We start from the raw sequence: 16290 nt of genomic DNA, 5'->3' as shown, positions 1-16290 counted from the left end.
GCCTCGAGAGGAAACTTGCGTGATATCATTGAAATCTCGCTGCCGCGTATGCCATCCCACCGGCGATTTACATTCTCGGTCGCCTGAGACACGGGAGATTTGTCACGGGCGACTAATCTCCCCGTGTGCCAGAGCCCTAAAGGTTTGGCTGCATAGAATTATCCTTAATTGGGCAGTCAGTGATTGGGTTGCACTCTGTATAAGTTCCTGTGTTAGTGAGGATAGCGGCACAGGGGGGGCCTAGATTAGTTTCCTTCTGCAGTCTCTGGTAGAGGAAGGACACTGAGACTTTTGGGGATAACGCAGCTAATTGTTTGACCACTGCCTTTGTATTGTGATGTTAATGTTACCAATAAAGGCTGCTGCTTCTCTCCCGCTACATTGTGTGTGTCTCTCATTATAACATTGTAAGCAGAAGTTTTCCCTTAATAAAGGGAATATGTGATGGACTTGCAGCTTTTTTTCTGTCGATAAGAAACCTTAAAGCCTTTGAGGGTGAACTCCGTGTTCTGCTTGGAATTAACCAGCAGAGCCTTATGATCCTAAAAAGTGCCCTATGGAGAAAGTAGGGAGTTTGTATATTTGTTCTTTCTGTGCTGGGAGTGGGTAGGACTGAATATAAGGGCCGTGCCACACTGGGGGATTAGTCGGTGCAGCTACTCTCCCCCTGTGTCAAGGCCCTAAGGGGGGGAGAGAAATCTGGCTCTCCTATTCATACACCATTCTCTCATTCAAACCACTGCCTGGTTCCTAGGAAAATTTGAAGCCTAGCAACTGGAGAGCTGAACGGAAAGCTAAATATTTAAAAAAAAAAAAAAAAAAACAGTGAAGACCAATTGCACATTGTCTCAGTATATCAGGCTCTACATCATACTAAAAGTTTTTTTTTTTTTTTTTTTAAATGAACAACCAACCAATGATTGGCACAGTCCCGCCTTCTTTAGGAGAGCTACTAAGCCATGACCAAGCGGCATGCACCATTTCATGGTACAGGTATGGGACCTGTTATTCAGAATGCTTGGGACCTGGGGTTTTCCGGATAAGGGATCTTTCCATAATTTGGATCTCCATACCTTAAGTCTGCTAAAAATCATTAAAATGTTGAATAAACCCAATAGGGCTGTTCTGCCCCCAATGAGGATTAATTATATCTTTGTTATGATCAAGTACAGGTACTGTTTTATTATTACAGAGAAAAAGGAAATCATTTTCAAAAATCAAAATTATTTGCTTATAATGGAGTCTATGGGAGTTGGTCTCTCCGTAATTCGGAACTTTCTGGATAATGGGTTTCCGAATAATGGGTCCCATACCTGTATTTCAAAACTGCTGACCAAGGAATTGTTTTTAAGAACAGACCATAATCGGAAGGGTTTGCTGCCTATTTGCCTTCAATGCTGAGTACAGACCCTTCTTACATATCTTACATTGTGGCTTTCAATAGAAAGGAAGTGTAAAAACCTGCAAAAAAGTTAAAAGTACATTTCCTGTCCCTATATATTTTTTTATGAGTAATTTATCTTATACACATTTTGAAAATACAGGTTTCAAAATATACCAGTTTTGTAATCCTGCGGCTAAAATACTGTTTAGGAACCCAACCCCCATTCTATAATGTCAGTACCGTGGTGCAACTGGCAGATTATATGCTGTGAATTTTTAGAAAAGTTTTGTAGTTTAGAGTAGAAAGATGCCCCACGGTGCCAGGATTCTGCCCCCATACAGCACTGCTCCACCCCTCACCCTTTTGTTTGGTTGAGCAAAGCCCTACGGCTGCACATTGTACCACTTGGACGGAGCTCAGGGAAACTAACCTGCAAATCTTATGGGCAAAAATGGCATTTTGTTGATGCAAACTGAACCAGACCTGTACGAAATGAACCTACAGAACAGGGGTAGTTCAAGTTTGCTTTTAGTATGTTATAGAATAAGCTACTTTTCAATTAGTCTTCATTTTTTATTCTTTATAGTTTTCAAATTATTTACCTTTCTCTTCTGCTTCTTTATAGCTTTCAAATAGGGGTCACTGACCCCAGAAACTAAACAAAAACTATTGCTCTGTGGAGCTCTAATTTTATTGGTATTACTTATCTTTATATTCAGGCCTCTCCTATTCATATTCCAGTCTCTCACTCCACTGCCTAATTGCTAAGGTAATTTGGACCCTGCAATTCCAAACGCTGCTGAACAAAAACTGAAATATTTCAAAGAAACATGCATAATAAAAAATAAAGACCAATTGGACATTGTCTCAGAAAGCACCCTCTACATAGTTACATAGAGCTGAAAAATAGACCAAGTTTAACCCTTTCAAGCAAACCCCAGTGCATCATACTACAAATGAATTTAAAGGTAAACAACCCTATTAAAGCATCAGTACCACCCAGATGTCAAATGAGGCCCAAAACCCCCTTCAAGCAATTCTGTATATTAACTGTACAGTGTGGCATAACAGACCAAAGTCAGGGGGGAGCTTTTGCGCAATTACAAACATATAGTACTCCTGCCCCATCTCAGAATCCTCCCTATCTGCAGTCTCAAATACCGTGCGTCTAACAGAGCGAGCTGAAACCCGATAAGTGCCACTGATACGGCTTTCTTGTCATTTCTATCCCTTTACTCAGTGAATTTCAATACCAGCTACTGAGAGAAAGTGACGTAATACTGCTCCTTTTATCCCATAAATCAGGTTTCTGTATTTTACCCTCCTTTTCCCAGGCGGCCACTATGTCTGACATCTTTGCTTGGGGCAAGAGAGCAAACATTAACCCTGTCATTTCCAGAAAGATATGATATTAAATAGTAAGCCCACTACCCCAGCAAACATCATTATTTATATAATATATATATATATATATTATATGAGGATCTAATTACAGAAAGACCTCTTAGCCAGAAAACCCCAGGTCCCGAGCATTCTAGATAACAGGTCCCACACCTGTACTATATTAGCAGTGTTCCTTGTATTCAGTGAGATTAGCCTATTGGCTGGTAAGGAAACATTTACAGGCCGGATCCCATTTAGGATGAAGACACACTGAGCTACTAGTAGCAGCTACTAAAACAGACAATGCTGATCATTGACTGATAATTGTCTCTATGTGTGTTTTAGCAGAGGCAATTCTCAGTATTGTCTATGGCAGGGCATTTTCTGGAGTTTAGTAGCCCTGAAAAAGTAGCTGCTACTAGTAGCTCAGTGTGTCTTCACCCTTAAATATTGATGTCCCTCAAAATGTCCTAGTAGCTGGACAGGGAAAACCCTAGAAAAGTCAGATCCAATGTTTTCATCTGTGACTAGACTTTTGGTCCTCAAAATGTTTCTCCTATGAATCCCTAGATTGAGGGACAAGTTAATATTTTACACTTATGTCACATCTTAACCCCTCTAAAGTTACACTTCTCCTAACCCCGCCCCCCCCACCCAAACACACATACAGAATCTCCAGTCTATTGTCAATGTTCATGTCAAGTTCTCACCAGAATGTCTTCAGCCAATTCACAAGCAAAGCATATGGTCTGACCTTGGACATAATTCCCTACATTCCCCTCATAATAATCTAATGCCACATTCTACTTCAGAGCCAAAGTCCTTGGAACTGCCTTCAAGAGCTCCCTAACAAGCCCATCACCCATTTACTTTCCTATTTCACTTTTCTCCATGGAAGGTTGATGATGTATCTACTTGTAGTTCTTTATTTAGTTAAGAAACATTGGAACCAATTCACCACTACCCACAATAAATGGTTTGCAGTAAATCTGCTGAAGCTTTTTTCCTACTTTTTGGATTTTTGCTTCCTCAGTTCATGTTGGAGATCAATTGACAACCACAAGGGTTTTAGATGCAAATGTCCTATTAGTATTGGTGGATTATAATGAAGGCTTGGGGAGGCACTACATTTATCCTGAAAAATATTCTGGTCAGTGTTTTGCCTGAAGTTGCCCTTGCATTTATCCTGTCATGTTCTGGGGTATTAAACATGGCACTGGGCCAAGGATAATATGAAGGAACTTGTGTAGAAAATATCCTTAATTTGCCTATGCCTGTTAGGGAATGCTGTGAAATGCTCGTTAGCATTTGGTTCATGTCTCTCAGCTTTGTTGTATTGATTCACAGCGATAGCTTCATAATAAACCATAAAATAATCATGCTTAAAAATATGGCAGCAACTAAAAGTGATGAATATTACATGTCACGTGAATGTATTGACAGTTACAGATCTGGCAGCGTGCTCCACGTTTTCCATTACAATACAGCGCCTAAGGACTCATTTAAACAAGGCCAATTAGTACCAGGGAAGGCAGCAGCGGCCCTGGGGTTTCTTGGTGAGTCTGTGCTACAGTTGAAATAAATAGACTTGGCCTTTACATTTCTATCTTCACTTGTCTGATTGCCTTTGGCTCTTTATTGAATTGCTTTGTATTTTTTGATTGTGCCATTGCATAAAAATGGTATTGTGGCGTGGGCTAAGAGCTTGAAGATTCATATCATAAATCCCATGGCACGGAACACGCCGGCGCTATAAAAAAACATAGCAGTATGGGAAGTGTGGGGAAAATAAAACCAAAGATCTTTGCAATCACTTATAGTTTATGATGTGCCCTGCAGGATAGAGTGACTGCATAGTAGGAGGAAATGCCAGCTGTCACCCTGTGAGGAATGCCACCTTTATTTCCCCCATAGTCATAATGATTTGTGCTTTCAGCAGGCGTTGTGCAGTACACACCACATACACAGCAGCCAGATGGAGTAAGATGCATATCATAACTGAAAGAAAAGATCAATGCTTTTGAGTGCCGAGCCTACAGAGGAACACCGGGTACCTTCAAGACTACACCCCCACAATTGTGTCTGCTAAAGCCCACTCTGTTTAGGTGCCTCTGTGACACCTGGAGTTTCCTAATCCCTAACTGAATCAGCAATGACTCTCACCCGGCCTACCCCTATAGTCAGATGTGTCAGCTTGTGGCAAAATGGATGTCTTTTGGAAAGGAGGTAGACTCTATCTGTAAGACTTCCATCAGATGTGCCATGGAGGGGTATACCTAATGTTCTAGAAAGGGCATAGACCCCAACCAATGTGCCAAATCTGAGGCCTAACCTGGGGGTGAAGGGAATTACATACATCAGTGATGTCCAGGCTGCAACCCCCAGTTGTGATCAAAGCAACATTTTCAGGCCACAGACAGCCTCAGTGTCAGACTGGGGTGCCAGGGACCCATCAGAAAACCTTAGCCCACCAGCCCATAGTAGCCTTTTCTCTTTACATACCCTCATCTATGCTTTTTGATCTCATATAGAAATGGGGAATAACCATGGGATAGTTATACAAGGCCAAATGGTTGTGTCAGCAGGAGGGCCCACTGACACCTGCTGGTATCCAAGGCTGAACAGCCTACCCAAACATGGGCCTTGGCTACTTTATTAATCACTGTTCTGCTGTGGCACAGAAAGTACAGAACAATGAGCCAACAGCAGCCATTTGGGTCCCCCTTTCAATAATAAATACAATGTAGTGCATTGTTGCAATAAATATAATAGGTCTAGTAAATGACAGCTGCCAATCAGAACTTTTAAACAGTTGATGAGTAAATGTTACCTTCCAGTTGGTTGCTATCAATAGACCTGACACCAAAACATTTTGAGGGGGGGTGGAGAGAATAAGAATTGGACAATTTGGCATGTCTGGTCACTGGCTTACCCTTATCTCTTATACAGACAATAATTATATATAAAAAAGATGTGTTAGGAGATGCAGAGGGTAAATAATATGGCACTTTCCATTTATTTCCATAAAGGGCACTTTACCGCACCTCACCCCCCACTTGCTGTGTATAACATATTCTAATTTGGTATCGACCGGGAAGGCAAATGGCTGAACCAACAAGCATTACTCCTTGTCCTCTCTACACTGGCAAGAGGTAATTTCTGTAAAAGGCTTCAGTAGATGCCATCATGTGTGTATTCAATAGCTTTACTGCATTACGTGCCGCTGATCAATACCGATTTGCATGGATTATCAGTTCATGGGAGCCAGCCGTGTGGGTAAATAAACACAGGAGAACAACGTCCACCCATGAAATATTCATTGTGTAACTCCTTCCCTTGCTGGCATGTGTGTTGTGTTGTTGCATACAGAGGTAACAGTGCTCTCTCTTTTCACTTGTCTCATCCCTCTCTGTTTGTCCTCCTCCCCTCCTGTTCTCTCTTTCCTCTTCTCTTCTTCTCTTTCCCACCCCCTTCTTTTCCCCTCCGTCTCTCCTCCCTCCTCTTTCTCCGTGTGGTCTATCTCACTGATACAGACAGTCTCTTGTTTTAAGACATGCAGCTGTTCCTCTCTGCGCTCTCTCCCTGGGGACACCCACTTGTCACCGACAGACGGACAAAGGGGTCATAACGACAGTAAGACCCCCCCTGAGGTGAGAGGACCCTGCAGATTAGGCAGTGGATGCGGTGCTGTGTGCATGGGCATGATGGGTACAAGTAAGGTGACACTCTGCAGAGGTCCAGAGAATGCTCAATTGGATGCTCTGCAGAGGTCATAGAGGGATACTTGGTACAAAACAAGGTTGTTCTGGGGGATTGTGTAATGTTGTGGAAGCCCACGAGGGCTGTTGTAGAGCTGTCTTTACTACATACTTACCTGTCAGGGAGGCATCATCATCTTTTAAATGTTAGTTACAGGTGCCCCACTAGGCAGAGCTCCGTCAGACGCTCTCAGTGGAGCGCTGTGTGTGGGTGGTAGGACTGCTGAGAGACTGCAGAGTGTTGTTGTGAGTGTTGCTATAGAGTGTCGGATGCAGACTGATGCTTTGGTACCACAGGCAGTTGGATGCTTGGACATTGGGTGCAGTGAGTTGTGACTGATGCAGTGCAGTACCCTGCAAGGTGTTTGATGCAGTGTAATAGTGTTACATGATGGATGGGCCACCCTTGTAAGTGCTTTGTAAGCAGTGCAGCAATCGATGAGCTTTATGGCTCCCCGGGAAGCTGTGGCAGAGGAGAAGGCCACCCGGAGGTGTCCATGGAGTGTGATGCTCTCCGACCCTGGACGGAATCTGATCAATAAGAACCTGCAAGCTCCTCTGAGATCTGGGGTAGAGTGGGGAGCACTAGTCAGATGCTGGGGTTAAATGTGTTGCATTATTGGCACCGAGGTATCAGTAAGTTGTTTTCTGGGTGCAGGTCAGACCTAGAAAAACATCTTGTTGGGTGCTGAATGCAGAAGCAAGCAAAGCGATGGGTGCAGTGTGTTTCTCTGCAGGCTTATCGACAAGTTGTGTTCTTACACTGCCTGCAATGCCTCCGAGCACAGCAGTGAATGCGAGCGTGGGTGGGTGTTTAAATGTCTCTGTGCGTGAGTGTGTCTGTGTGTGTGTGAATGTGTGTGGGTGTAAGTTTGTGAGTGTATGTGTGAGTGTGTCTGTAAGTGTGTCTGTGTGGAAGCGTGTCTGTAAGTGTCTCTGTGCGTGAGTGTGTCTGTGTGTGTGAATGTGTGTGGGTGTAAGTTTGTGAGTGTATGTGTGAGTGTGTGTGTCTGTGTGTGTGAGTGTCTGTGTGTGTGTATGTATGTATGAGTATGTGTGGGTGTAAGTGTGTCTGTGCGTGTGAATGTGTGTGGGTGTAAGTTTGTGAGTGTATGTGTGAGTGTGTATGTGTGTGAGTATATGTATGTATGAGTATGTGTGGGTGTAAGTTTGTGAGTGTCTGTGTGGAAGCGTGTCTGTAAGTGTCTCTGTGCGTGAGTGTGTCTGTGTGTGGGTGTAAGTTTGTGAGTGTATGTGTGAGTGTGTATGTGTGTCTGTGTGTGGGTGTAAGTTTGTGAGTGTATGTGTGAGTGTGTATGTGTGTCTGTGTGTGAGTGTGTGTATGATTATGTGTGGGTGTAAGTGTGTCTGCGCTTGGGTGTAAGTGTGTCTGTGTGGGAGTGTGTCTGTAAGTGTGTCTGTGTGGGAGTGTGTCTGTGTGTGGGTGTAAGTGTGTCTGTGTGTGTGCAAGTCAGTAATTATATCATGTCACCCAATTACTCCCAGAGCTTTGCAGTCTTTTAGGGTTGGGGGTCCAAAGCAATGCGTTATATTCTTCCTATCTCTTGTGTTCATTTATCTCGCCTGCATGCAATGCCTTTATATATTTAATCACTTTTTATTGTAAATTCTTGCATTTTCATTTTTTTTTCTACTTATAACTTTAATTTTCCATTGGAATGTGCTTTTCACCAAACCTCCCACTTAGTGATGCTTTCTTGCACCTCTCTTTCTGTCTTTGTTCCCCTCTCTCCTCTGTGCACAGTTTCCCTACCCTTTGTTTACCACGGCAAGCCCTGCTTGCTCCTTCTGGGCAGGGTTTAGCTCCTTGTGGGCGGGGCTTCCAATTCATTACAAAGCTGGGACTAGCTCCAAACGGCTGCTCTACCTCTGGTTCTGGTCATGGAAAACAAGGCTTACAAGGGCGACGGGACATGGCCTCCACCTCAGTGTAAACACACGCTGGAAAGGGAAAAGAAGAAGAGCAAACCTCCCCCTGGCACGGCCTCTGTGGCAACGGGAAAGAGTGGACCACCTGTTACGGTGATAGAGATATCCCCCGAGACGACAGAAGTCAACGATTATTACCTGTGGTCCATCTTCAACTTTGTTTACCTGAACTTCTGCTGCCTGGGCTTCATTGCATTGGCCTATTCGCTCAAGGTAAGTGGGGGGCCATTGCGGTGCCCATAGGAGTTCTTCTGTAGTATGGGCAATAGATTTCATTAGTTGCACAGGAATTCCTATTGTCATGCTATTCTGTACAGTAATGTAATAAGAATTTGTACTGATAAATAGGAGACTGAGCTGCCATATTGTTTACCTCTGCTGATGCATTCTATTTAGGCTTTAATACAATGCAGCTATGAATTAACCTTTCCATTGCCATTAATACCAATTTTACATTACGGAATGTGAGGGAAAAGCGCAAACTCCACATTCCCGCCTTCTATATCGATCAATGGGCAATCGGAGAGCTGCGGGGAAAAGGTTATTGACCACTAAATGCTGCTGCTCTGTCAATGTCAAAACATCTCAGCCTATGCAAGTAGCATGGCAGCTCCATGGATAATTGCAATCCCACAGATAAGAAATGAGTAAAGATCCACGTTTTGTACATTTTGAACATTTTTCAATTCAATTTACATAAACCTGGACACGTGTTAGAAGATCCTCCCTTTATATAAGGTCATCTAGTGCATAGGGTGGCGGTTAGTTCCTCGCTGCCGTCCTTACACGATCCTGTTATTCTTTCCATAGGTGCGAGACAAGAAGCTGTTGAATGATCTCACTGGGGCTGTGGAAGATGCCAAGACGGCACGAGCCTTCAACATAACAAGCTCGGCACTGGCCACACTTTGTATTATTATCCTGCTGCTCTACCTGCGGTCCCCACCTGCTCACTACTAGGATCAGAATAGGATCCCTGTAGCCAGACTCTGAGTGATAGCCATGCACTGCTGAGTGTAGATGTACATTATACACGAGACATGGGATGAGTAGGGGGATACCTATCTCTCAGAGCAGCAATCAGTGAGCACAGAGGTCTCTCCATTTAACCTTCCCTCCTTTATATACCCCCGCCTCCGGAACTCACTGTGATGTCATTAGGCCACTCCACAAGGCAGCCTCCACATTGGCTGATGGCAGCTAATATGCAACATAGCAATGGAGGGTGTTTTACCTTGTCTGCAGCGCAGGGGCAGGGAGTCCCTTGAGTGAGACTGGGCTATTCGCTGAGCTCATTCCTCTCCTGTGTTGAGTTCAAGCTGACCATGCCTGTGAATTTCAATTGTCAGCTCTCTGGGCAGCTGATTACATCCCATTAAATAAAAGACATGTTTTCCTAAGCGGTGTTTCTTGTTCTTGGAAAATAGGTAAACTTGCATTGTGAATGCTAACATTGGTACAGTGTTGCAGTTTTGCTGTCACAACTGTGCAATGATAACAATATTATCTTTTAGTTAAAGGGGAACTTTAATTCAAACTGTTTTTTGTATAATGAAGGATGCAGCATTCTGTTATATATCAAAGAAGAAGGAAAAAGGTTAATCACTGGCAATGCCAATTGGTTAGATCCCCCCCCCCCCCCCCCCGTGGATATAATTGGTATACACTCCAGGTTAGCACTCTTCTGCATGTAAAACAACACCGAACTGGGGTACTCAGCAAGCACTGATTCTAGCAAGCACTGTGCCGCCATCTTGCCTCCTACCCCAGCCATCCCTTGTGGCTGCCCTGGGCTGCACACATGCTCAGTAGAGTTCATTGCCCATGGTCCTACACACCACATAGCTGTAAGAGATAGCATAACCTGCTGCCTTTCAGTTCTTGTTGAATCCCAGCAGCCAGAAGTAAACAAAAGGATGATGCACCATTATAGCATATAAATATATTTACTATATTTAAACTTGAAGCCTCCAACACAACAGCATTTTCAGTAACAGGCTACAAAAAGGCAGAAGACAATAGCAAATCATAAGAAAACCATAAAACTTGACCAATTGAAAAGTTGGGCAGAATAGGTTTGTAACATAGTAGACGTTTATTTAAAGCTGAACTTACTCTCTTACTTTCTTTCTGATATAGGGCCACATTCAATTAAATGAGAAAAGCTTATATTCTAATGCAATTCCATAGAGGCAGATGCAATTCAATGAGAAAAACTTATCTCACTGTTTATCTCATGAACTCCATGGAAAAAAAATGGACTTGAAATAGGAGATTTTTTTTCTCCCCAAATTGAATCTCACCTATAGTTTTCATGTGATAGTGAGATAAGTTTTTCTCATAAAATTTTCTCTGGGCCCCAATCTTAAGGTGGCCATACACCTTTAGACCGATTCGGCAGCTTATCCGCCCGTGTATGGGCACCACAGATGGGCACCACAGATGGGCCTCCCCTAACAATGGCCAGATCTTTATCGGGCAGGTTTGATTTTTCCATCAGATCGGGAACCACATCGGCTTGGAACAGGGCACAAGCAGACATGTCAACACATCTGTATTTTTTAGCAGTCATCCAGAATTAAGACCCCCTTATCTAGTCACCCGAAGTAACAGGTTGCATGCAGTAGGTAGGGTCAGGGCCGCCATCAGGGGGGCACAGGGGGGACTGTTGTCCCGGGCCCGGACGATGGTTGCTTTAAAGGGGGCCCCCTTTAAAGGAACCATCGTCCGGGCCCGGGACAACAGTCGCATTGGAGCAACAGTCGCATTACAGCTGCATTGGACCGGGAGTAAGTAGCTGGGGTGGAGGGTGGAGAGCAGGAGTAAGTAGCTGGGGTGGAAAGCGGGAGTAAGTAGCTGGGGTGGAGGGCGGGGAGTGGGAGTAAGTAGCTGGGGTGGAGGGCGGGGAGTGGGAGTAAGTAGCTGGGGTGGAGGGCAGGGAGCGGGAGTAAGTAGCTGGGGTGGAGAGCGGGAGTAAGTAGCTGGGGTGGAGGGCGGGGAGCGGGAGTAAGTAGCTGGGGTGGAGGGCGGGGAGCGGGAGTAAGTAGCTGGGTTGGAGGGCGGGGAGCGGGAGTAAATAGCTGGGGTGGAGGGCGGGGAGTGGGAGTAAGTAGCTGGGGTGGAGGGCGGGGAGCGGGAGTAAGTAGCTGGGGTGGAGGCAGGGAGCGGGAGTAAGTAGCTGGGGTGGAGAGCGGGAGTAAGTAGCTGGGGTGGAGGGCGGGGAGCGGGAGTAAGTAGCTGGGGTGGAGGGCGGGGAGCGGGAGTAAGTAGCTGGGGTGGAGGGCGGGAGTAAGTAGCTGGGGTGGAGGGCGGGGAGCGGGAGTAAGTAGCTGGGTGGAGGGTGGAGGGCGGGGAGCGGGAGTAAGTAGCTGGGGTGGAGGGCGGGGAGCGGGAGTAAGTAGCTGGGGTGGAGGGCGGGGAGCGGGAGTAAGTAGCTGGGGTGGAGGGCGGGGAGCGGGAGTAAGTAGCTGGGGTGGAGGGCGGGGAGCGGGAGTAAGTAGCTGGGGTGGAGGGCGGGGCGGGGAGCGGGAGTAAGTAGCTGGGGTGGAGGGCGGGGAGCGGGAGTAAGTAGCTGGGGTGGAGGGCGGGGAGCGGGAGTAAGTAGCTGGGGTGGAGGGCGGGGAGCGGGAGTAAGTAGCTGGGGTGGAGGGTGGGGAGCGGGAGTAAGTAGCTGGGGTGGAGGGCGGGAAGCCAGAGGAAGTCACTGGGGCTGGAGCTGGAGGATACTGGGGGGGGGGGGGAGCTGTGCAGATGCAGCGGGGAGCTGGAGGATTCTGGTGGGAGCTGGGGGGGGGAGCCGGAGGATGCTTGGGGGGGTGGGAGCTGGAGGATGCTCGGAAGGACTCTGGAGGTGGAGTTGGAGATTTCTGGTGGGAGCTGGGGGGGAGCCGGAGGATGCTTGGGGGGGTGGGAGCTGGAGGATGCTGGAAAGGACTCTAGGGGGGAGCTGGAGGACCGGGGAGGGGGGTAACTGGAGGATGCTGGGGGGCCCTGGCAACCAATGTTTTAGGGGGCCCTGGCTACCAATGTTTTAGGGGGCCCTGGCTACCAATGTTTTAGGGGGGCCCTGGCTACCAATGTTTTAGGGGGGCCCTAGCTACCAATGTTTTAGGGGGCCCTGGCTACCAATGTCTGTGTGTCCTTTGTACTGATGGGAGGGGCCATTGGGGGGCAGGGCGTGGGAGGCCCAGAAAATTGTGTTGTGGCCCTGGGTAGAGTTGCCACCTTTTCTTCTGGCCCACTACTGGCCGATAACATAAGGGGTGGTGATATCAAAGCTGGTCCAAATGCAGTGAGTAGCCAGGGTGGCATACAGAAGGGTATTGGGACAGTTGGAACAGGGGCAAATTTACTGGCAAGTTCCATCTAGGCTAGTTAAATACTGGCCAAGTGGCAATCCTAGGGCCATTTGTATAAACAAGGATATCCAGGATAAACAAGGGATGCTAATAGGGAACTTTGCAGACTTTGTGGTAGAGTTGGCATCAACAGTCTGAGAGGTAGGGATCCAGTTAAAGAGTGGGCCTGGACTGCTGAAAAATGACAGTGGAGTATGGACTAATTGGGACAGAGTTGGCATGGGACAGATCAAGAGTGTGGCCAAGTCAGTGTATGTGGCCTCACAATTCTTTATGGCAACCCTGGTTCCCAAACCAGATAGTAATTTGGCTGCCCAACAATTGGCATACATGGCTAATAGGCTGCTGACATGGTCTGGAGTGGGCAAGTCAGCAACTAATGTTGCTGTGGCAGTGGACACAAGGAACCCCTGTCCTTATTGCCTGTCTTGGCCCCATCCACAACATCCTGGAGTCAGTGCATCTGCCCCAATATTTGTTAACCTTTTTATATACCTTCTGCTCTTTAGGGCTCTGGCCAGTGGGATGGCATACGCGGCGGCGCGATTTCAGTGAAATGCCATCCCACCGGCTAGAATGTAAATCGCCGGTGGGATGGCATATGCAGTGCCGCAATTTGCCAAAGTCGCCGAAGTTTCATCTCAAGGCAACTTCGTCCAACCTCACTGACCATTTAGCTGTACTGGCAATCTATTCCTCTTTATCACCCTGCATAGCCAAAACATCCTGCACCCTAATTTGTACATAATCAGCAAACACAAGAACAGTGCTTAGACAACTGCAAACTCATTAAAGAACAGATAACGTGCCACACAGGCAGAACAATGAGGTGAGGATCTCCATCCAAAGAAAATGTTATTCCAAGCATCTTTTCAATATACCTTTTTAATAACAATTATATTTAGAAATAACATCAAAACCACTAATATTTTGCAATGAATGTACACACTGGAAAGCTGATTAGAATGATATTGTCTTTCATTATGCAATATGACCCCTTCACTGGTATCCTCCTGTTTTGCTCCTTTCTGTTATATGGGAGGAGGCATATCCACTATACCAAAAGATATTGCACTATATACAATACACTGTATAAAGGGCAAGAAAATCCTTCCAAAATAGTAAGCTGAATGTACAGTATATGTCCTATTAACAGGACTGTTGTGTCAGCCTGCAGCTACAATAACCCTCTAAAAGTGAAGATCCATGCCTTTGGTGTTACCTACATTTATTCAATGCTCTTGTAAAGTCTTCTGCCAGACCCCACTGGAAACAGCACCAGGCATGCACTGGTTGTAATCCGGTTTAATATGTATCCTATTTGTGGTTGGTTCATTGTCTGCTGCAGTTGTCTGTTGCAGCAGTAATATCCAGTATTATAACAGGAGCTCACACAGTATATTTGCATTGAATGATACAGAAATGTACACTGGAAAAAACTCACTAGTACAGGTATGGGACCTGTTATCCAGAATGCTTGGGACCTGGGGTTTTCCGGATAATGGATATTTCCGTAATTTGGATCGCCATACCTTAAGTCTGCTAAAAATCATTTAAATAATAAATAAACCCATAAACCCAGGATTGTCTTGCCTTCAATAATGATTCATTATATCTTAGTTGGGATCAAGTACAGGTACTGTTTTATTATTACAGAGAAAAGGGAATCATTTAACCATTAAATAAACCCAATAGGGCTGTTCTGCCCCCAATAAGGGGTAATTATATCTTAGTTGGGATCAAGTACAGGTACTATTTTATTATTACAGAGAAACGGGAATCATTTAACCATTAAATAAACCCAATAGAACTGTTCTGCCCCCAATAAGGGGTAATTATATCTTAGTTGGGATCAAGTACAGGTACTGTTTTATTATTACAGAGAAAAGGGAATCATTTAACCATTAAATAAACCCAATAGGGCTGTTCTGCCCCCAATAAGGGGTAATTATATCTTAGTTGGGATCAAGTACAGGTACTATTTTATTATTACAGAGAAACGGGAATCATTTAACCATTAAATAAACCCAATAGGGCTGTTCTGCCCCCAATAAGGGGTAATTATATCTTTGTTGGGATCAAGTACAGGTACTGTTTTATTATTACAGAGAAAAGGGAATCATTTAACCATTAAATAAACCCAATAGGGCTGTTCTGCCCCCAGTAAGGGGTAATTATATCTTAGTTGGGATCAAGTACAGGTACTGTTTTATTATTACAGAGAAAAGGGAATCATTTAACCATTAAATAAACCCAATAGGACTGTTCTGCCCCCAATAAGGGGTAATTATATCTTAGTTGGGATCAAGTACAGGTACTGTTTTATTATTACAGAGAAAAGGGAATCATTTAACCATTAAATAAACCCAATAGGGCTGTTCTGCCCCCAATAAGGGGTAATTATATCTTTGTTGGGATCAAGTGCAGGTACTGTTTTATTATTACAGAGAAAAAGGAAATCATTTTCAAAAATTAGAATTATTTGCTTATAATGGAGCTATGGGAAACGACCTTTCCATAATTTGGAACTTTCTGGATAACGGGTTTCCGGATAACGGATCCCATACCTGTAGAAGGTTACAGGCCCCTAGAATGAAAAGTAGAGGGGCATACATGTGTTTAAAATAGAACTGTGCCACTTTATTTGCTTTCAGACCTTGCTTAATTCCAGGTCTACTACTAAAAGCTACCCTGGGTCACCTTGGTCGAATATCGGAGACCTGTACCTTGGGGAGGTGTGTGCTTATATAAAAGAATACTGATGCCCCTGTTCCCTTATACACCCAGGTCTATTGATCCTCCTTCTAGCTACTCCCTGGTCCTTGAAATAGTGGCATGACTATCACTAGGTCAGTTCTTTATGAGAGGGATGGAAGCCTTTAGCCAATGTCGGACTGAGACCCCAGGGGCCCACCAGAAAACCTTATACCATACGCCCCCTCTCCAAACTATTTTTCCTCCTTTCCTCGCTGAACATCTATTCTTCCATCTATTTCTCCTCTTTGTTCCCATTCAGATATAGGGAATGACCATGAAGCAGGCCAATTGGTAAAGGGCAGGAGGGCTCACTGACACCTGGGCCCACTGGGAGATTTCCTGGTATCCTGGTGGGGCAGTCCGACACTGCATTTAGGGCTGGGGGGTCACTAACAAACCTTTCCATCAGTGTTTTATGTTTCTTTCTTTGGTCCTCGCTTTGAAGAAATCATTGTCTCTGAAAATACTACGGGTTTTTATAAATAACCAAACAGATATTTGAATGCCCACAAGGCCGGAGCATAGAAGACATCTTATTAAAAGCCCCGTTTAAGGCAGGGCAATATTGTTTTAACAGGCAGAACCAGCAGTGCAGAAATGGACAGAACATTTACTGCATTCATTTACTGCATTCAGTTGCACATCTATGTAACTGCAATTTTTTTTTTATAGATGTACACTGGAATTTAGAATGTGGCTA

The 16290-nt window shown here is 45.0% G+C and overlaps 1 protein-coding gene across 1 annotated transcript; it reads left to right on the top strand.

The window, feature by feature from the left end:
• Positions 1 to 6252: 6252 nt before the first annotated feature.
• On the top strand, positions 6253 to 9875 carry ifitm10 (interferon induced transmembrane protein 10). The gene is made up of 3 exons (XM_002938896.4): positions 6253 to 6417; positions 8291 to 8688; positions 9286 to 9875. Exons 2-3 carry the CDS (start codon positions 8428 to 8430, stop codon positions 9433 to 9435), a joined length of 411 nt encoding a protein of 136 aa, XP_002938942.1. The 5' UTR covers positions 6253 to 6417; positions 8291 to 8427; the 3' UTR covers positions 9436 to 9875.
• The last annotated feature ends 6415 nt before the right edge of the window (positions 9876 to 16290 follow it).

This window comes from Xenopus tropicalis, chromosome 4 (assembly GCF_000004195.4).
Source record: "Xenopus tropicalis strain Nigerian chromosome 4, UCB_Xtro_10.0, whole genome shotgun sequence".
In the NCBI taxonomy this organism is placed as follows: Eukaryota; Metazoa; Chordata; class Amphibia; order Anura; family Pipidae; genus Xenopus; species Xenopus tropicalis.
The sequence above is the reverse complement of the archived record's forward strand: the minus strand, read 5'-3'. Positions and strand labels throughout refer to the sequence as shown.